Genomic DNA, 6,147 nt, shown 5'->3' on the forward strand with positions numbered 1-6,147 from the left:
ATTGGCTCCTAGAGCCTCTGGTACCATGCACCAGGAATTACAAGAGTGACAGGTCACTCTTTATGTAACTTGGGTACACTGGGGTTCGTACCCCGTTACACGGTCCCAGTAGCAAGCCCTGCAGCCCTCGTGGTCGCAGCAGAGCACTCCGTAACATTTCTTCTCGTTGATATGTACTTATGGTCGATTGAGTATCAAAACCGTACCCTTACGCTTCTTTCGCTTCATGAGCTTGGTGTCGACGAGATATTGAACAGACGAATGCGTCTGATGGCACTACGAGCAGAGCTTGCTCGTCCTGAACTCGTCCATGGAGACCACCATCGTACGCTTCTGAAGCGCCTGCTTCAACCCCTTCACTGGACTGTATGCATGACCTCTGATAGCATTGCGCTTACTCCAGTCTCCGTACACCACACATATCTTCGTGCTTACCACTGGAACGATGCGTTTGGCCATTGCATCCACCGCAACGCGAGCCATTCGCTTCCTGAAGAACTTAAGAAACGGGTGTTCAACATAGAATTCTAGTAGGAAGTTCGCGTGGCGCCAGTAGTAGTGGAGGAGCTCCAAATACTTCTTACAGCTTGCCGTCTTGAACGACGGCATGTCGGCAATGACTCTTTGATATTCTTGATCTCGTTTCTTCAGACACTCCTTCCACTCTCGAAATTTTTGATCCCGGCCAAGTGTCGATATTCACGTGTATTGATGCGAACTACATCTCGGTCGCATTGACACTGACGAGCCTTGGGTCTGCGTACCCAGTGCAGGCGATCACTCTTCCTTCGGTGTGACCCAGGTGTCTTCTTAACACGCCGGAATCTGGGTCTTCGTTGTCGACGGTGTCTTTTCACATTAGAGCGTAGATCTTCTGTGACGGCCGTACAAAGGGCTCGCATCCCTGGATCCAGTCCAACGGCGACGGCCGGCACGTACCCAGCGGGGATGACGGGGTGCTCAGAAGACCTCTTTTCCGCTCTTTCATCGCCATTTTTTTGTCTTGGGCCGAAAGAGCAAGAGAGATGCGCCGTATCCATCCGTGGTGACCTGGTTTGCAAAGAGATGGCTAGCGTGCTCATACTTCTCTCCTACGGGGAGGCTCACAAACTCGGGCTTGGGGAGAGGACACTGAGGACTTCTCGTTTCAAACCTCGACATGCCAAAAGCGTTGCGCATCACCACCCAACGATTTTGCTGAAACGATTCGGTTGAAACCAACACTCCAGGAATCTGCCAGAAGAACTCCATCTCCCGCTTCTTGACGCGTAGGTAGAATCCTGCCAGGGTGGTTCCGTTAATCTTGATGTGCGACGCCGTGTATGTCGTGGAGACGGGAAAGAGTGAGGGCGCACGAAATCCGATCTCATTGGGCTCTGCTTTCATCCTCTTCTCAATCGCATCTTGGAACTCCCAGATCAATCGAACGTAGAAAGCCAATCCGTTTTCACCGATGCGGTTTGACCATGGTATCCACTGCTCGCTCCACTCAACGCCACACGGAGTTAGAGCGTCCCGTATTTGGAGCGTTTTCACCACACCCGTCTCATTGGTGCTGTAGAGCGCGCATAATTTCTCTCACAAGGAGTGCTTTTTTTTCCCTTTTTCTCTTTCTTGTCAACATTGCTACCCAACCCTTCAAATGTAATTTGCACGTATAGCCGCAGACGCTTTGCAAAATGCCAACGAATCATCACTCCAGCATTCACAAACATTTGCTCATGAAGTTCAGCCTTCAGTTGAGACAAGCCGACGAGGTTACGTACCTCCTCAAGGCCTGCGAGCGCTCGTTTCTCTTTGTACACAGATATCACACTTCTTGAAAAACCAGCCGGCTTTTCAATAAACTTGAACTTGGATAGGTCCTTTGTGCCATTGCTCTCCATGTTACTATCGCCATCAGCTTCAACACTTGGAGTCCACATCTTGATGTCTCGATTGGAGCCCGATACCATCAGTGCGTGAGTCGGATGGGCTGCGAGTGCAAGTACTGGATGGTCGTGGCCGGTCAAGACAGAAGTTACATCCTGTGAGCCTACATTCCACATCAAAATACGGTTGTCCTCCGATCCACAGGCCACAATCGACTGCTTGTTCCATTGCTGCTCCAGGAAGGCGCACTGCATGCTGAACTTGCGATTGACGTGGCTGCTGTACGTGCGTAAACAGATATCGAACATGTAGTCCCAGAGACGCACCGTTCCCTCGAGAGTCGAGCTGAGCGCATATCGTCCATTCGGGGTAACCTCGCAAAGCCCACAGGCGCTGCCGGCTCCGTAATGATTGTACGCAGTTACGGACTAGAAGCCACATCCCATAGCGTAACGGCGCCGACAGCGGCCGACACCGCGCTCACGCACTTTTATTGGTAGGAATAAATGCACATCTGGTTCGGTGCCCTGGTGGGACTGCAATCAGCGGGGCTGTTGATAATCAAGTTGATTGTCGTCACACATTGCCAACGCGCTACTTTATGTAACTGTCTAGGCACTAACAAGGCATCGCGAATTTCTCGTAGTTTCATGCACATCAACTGCAACTACTAAAATTAATGGACAGCATTTATTCAATGGTTTTAGCTAGTTGCTTTCCTTCTCACTTTCGCTTTTGTATTCACACAGGCCAGCGTTCTGCTAGCTACCGCCCTGCGGGAAAGTGCCAGTTCAAATCGTAAGGTTGGTGTCTTCGGTGCGTGTTTCTCCCCACTTCCAGCGTTCTGCTAGAAACCATGGACAGGGATGCAATCCAACGTTGAGACTACACGGCGGACAATGGGCGGCCCAATGTGCCAAAGCCAGAGCGGAACAAGCGACAAGTACTCCCTCTGAGGGTTGTACTCAGTAAATAACGCCGTTCAAAGCCGCGATTTCTGTCAGTCAGCGAAGCGGCTCCCATCGTGGACCGTCTAACCAAAGCTACAGTGAGGCTGGGACGTGATGCCCATGGCAACGTCAAATACGGCGGCTACTCGACTACTGTGCTGCACGAAGCACTTCGCGCCAAGGGCTACCAGCTTAGGTGTTTAAACAACACTAGTACATTTAGCTGTAGTGCTAAGAAGCGATTTAGAAAGGTAGCATTTTCGATATTCAAGCATCTCATCATCATTGGCAGGCACGTGGCGCAGGGAGGGAATACCTGGCACTGTGTTGCACGTGCGCACGTGGACGACAAGTACTACTCCCTTGACTCAGATGAGTTTGTCTACAAGCCATGTACCGAAGCCGGTTTGCGCCACTTCTTTGAAGAAATCTCAGACGTTTACGCGGTCGAAACGATTAAATGAATAAACAATTTTTTTGCACAAAACTTAACAAAATTAAACACTTTTATGTTTATATAATATAACTTCCTGATGACTGTTAACTAGACTGTTAATTTTTAGAAATACAAAAAAAAAAAGCTTGCATTAAATTTACGACACTTAAACGTCAAGCAAAAATGTTATGAATTGAACGCTGTTGTTGGCCGTGAAAACAATGTAATTTTGAATGCAATAAAAATAAATTCTGTTTATATGATAGATTTCAGCCCACAGTGATATTAATTATTAGGAAGTGGTTTGCTGGAGATGCATTTTTGCTATTAATTCTATAAACCTACTAGCTAGGTCCGCGTGAACAGGTCTTGAGTATCTTGAGGGGCTGGGTCCGTCGTGTCTCCAATTACCACACGGGCTCGATACGCTGAGATTACAGCGTCCAACTTACCTTCGTGGTAGAACTTGCGGAGTTTCTTCAGCACAGATGATCCGTTCTTGCGCTTGATCCCATGCCCATTGAAGAACTTGACAAGCCGATCTTCAGTCTCAATCCCGTAACGAAGAACCTCGTCACAGTACCCTGGCGTTGATGGATCTAGCGCGAAGCCCTTCGGCAGAAAGAGCTTCATGTAGTTCACAGTCTGCTTATAAGCCGATTTTTTTCTGCCGGTCATTGCGTACGTCCCACATTCGTGGAGTTTTGGCATACCATTCGAACCAAATGGTAGATGGCCTTTTAGGAAGCGATTTTTTCCCGCAGGTCTTTGTCTTGTTATCACCATCGTCACGATCATTTGGTGCTTCTGCTTCTTGTACTGATGATGGCAAAATCTCCTGGGTATTGTCTTGAGTAGTGATGCGACCCTCCAGCTGGTTGACGCGCTCCGTCAGTGCTCGGGTCATGGCGATCAGCTCGCCGATGATGCAGTTTTGATGGTTGATGAGCTTGATCTCTCGCGAAAATTTCTCTTCGGTTTCTTCAGCCGTTTCTAGTTTTTGATCCGTTGCCTTGCTCTACAATTCCGAACTCCATGCTGAGACTTGCGTTTTAGTTAACCCATGTGCCATCAGACACTGCCACACTCTAGTTGCGTATTGACACATTGGATGGCGCTCCAGAATTTCTGGGAAGTGTTGAATCACAGCAGCGGTAAGCACTTCGACCAATCTTCCATTGAGTCTTTTTTGCACGATCTTGAGCACAAACACTAGATTGAGAGAGTAAGTTGCCGAGTTGTAAAGTTTGTTGTCGGCTTGCTGAATCGAACCAGGATAGTGTGGGTATCGCTGGCGCTCTGAACGCGAGATACCTTCTGGTCTTCACTGGCGGTGTTGATCACATACGCGAATGCCTTGTTTGTAGCAGTCATTTTCCACAAACCACGATCGAAGATCCACTGCGCACTAATAAGTGGATCGCTGTTAGCATGTTGAGCTCCACCACGGCCAAACTAGTGCGACGGTAGATTTGTGCTAGGCTTCGCTTTAGTTTGGATTTCGGACGCATTCTTAACAACCCGATTCACATATGCGTGAATCTTCATGTTACCTTCGGGCTGCTTGACCTTTTTCTTTGGCGGTTTGCCAACATCTTTGTGGCTAGTAACACCTAGAGTACCACACGCGGCAAGTGCTTCAACGAGCGGAATGTCAACTGGAGCTGTCATACCCTCGCCACTGCCAGCAGCAAGATGAGGATGGTCAAGCAACTGAGCGCAGGGATGATCTTGCATCACCAAAGCCATCGCAAAAGCGTGTAGTGGGCATGTGATGAAACTGCCCTTGTCCGGGAAGAGAGAAAGCCCCTTGCTCCTCAGCTGTCTTCACTCGGATTAGCCGCACGAAAACCACTCCATCGGCGCCGACAGACAAGTTTCCTTTCACTACAAAGCCGAGGTCGGAGGCACGTCCGAACGCGTACCACATTAGCGCAAGCAGGGCTGCATCTTAATAGTCTTTGGGGCTTGCTGCCTTAAAAATGAGCCCGTCCATAATAATCTGGAGGTCTTCCTTAGTACATGCAGGTGCCTTCTTAATCATTTCCCCATCAACACGCATAAGGCAATGACGCTCGAGAGTCTGGGCCACCTTTAATAGCTTCTTCTCAATACTTGCTCGATGCTTTGGATAGGTGTCGAATCCGTTCTTGGCATGCCGGCAGTAGCTCATCACCGACTTCCGTGCCAGCGGATTTCCTCCTCGGTCTTTCACAAACGCCAGGTAAACTCCGAAGCGGTCCATGAGCTTTACGAATACAGCTCCACTCGCATCACGAAGGAGGGAGGCTCCGATGAAATCCATAGACACTGATGAAGCGATTGAAAGCAGTGATAGCTGTCTGCAGGCACGTTGCGAGTTGACTGGCGCGAGATATTGGAGGCTTTTACAATTGTCAAGTCTTTTGTCGGTAGTCTTAAGAATATGCGAATGATGCGAACAGAACTAGCGGTTCGTATTGCCTCTCAGCATGTTTCTCACCTCGTGCTTAAATTATACGTCGGCAAGCTGTCGGTAGCTATTTATCCTACCCGTTTTGGTTTTTATTGATCATTATTCTGTAATCGCTTTAGTCAAATGAAGTTAAAACTATCTTGTCGGCACTGTCGGGGTGACGACATTTTGTGCAACCAAGTGAGCTACCAGTGATTTGATTGGATAATAAGCATGTGCAATCTCATATAAATTAATCACATTCGTTATCAAGTGACACATGCTAATACAGACCGTGTCCACCGTTTTTCCTAGCTGTCTGAAGTGCTTTCAGAATTTTAGTCACTGAAAGCTACCGCCCGTACTTAGCATATATCTTGTCAATAGCAGCGTCACTTGTGAACCCTGCTCGTACAAGTCCAGCAACTTCATCCCAGAACACCTTACGACGACTG

The 6,147-nt window shown here is 48.5% G+C and overlaps 2 protein-coding genes across 2 annotated transcripts; both read right to left on the reverse strand.

Annotated features, from left to right (window-relative positions):
- Nucleotides 1–276: 276 nt before the first annotated feature.
- Nucleotides 277–609, reverse strand: PPTG_19885 (hypothetical protein; the record flags this gene model as incomplete). The annotated part of the gene is made up of 1 exon (XM_008918459.1): nt 277–609. The coding sequence occupies one exon, from the start codon at nt 607–609 to the stop codon at nt 277–279; it is 333 nt and encodes a 110-aa protein (XP_008916707.1).
- A 375-nt stretch (nt 610–984) lies between these two features.
- PPTG_19886 (hypothetical protein) lies at nt 985–2,180 on the reverse strand (the record flags this gene model as incomplete). The annotated part of the gene is made up of 2 exons (XM_008918460.1): nt 985–1,555; nt 1,636–2,180. 2 exons carry the CDS (start codon nt 2,178–2,180, stop codon nt 985–987), a joined length of 1,116 nt encoding a protein of 371 aa, XP_008916708.1.
- Between the last annotated feature and the right edge of the window lie 3,967 nt (nt 2,181–6,147).

The sequence above is a fragment of the Phytophthora parasitica genome (assembly GCF_000247585.1).
Source record: "Phytophthora parasitica INRA-310 unplaced genomic scaffold supercont2.210, whole genome shotgun sequence".
Classification (NCBI taxonomy): Eukaryota; Oomycota; class Peronosporomycetes; order Peronosporales; family Peronosporaceae; genus Phytophthora; species Phytophthora nicotianae.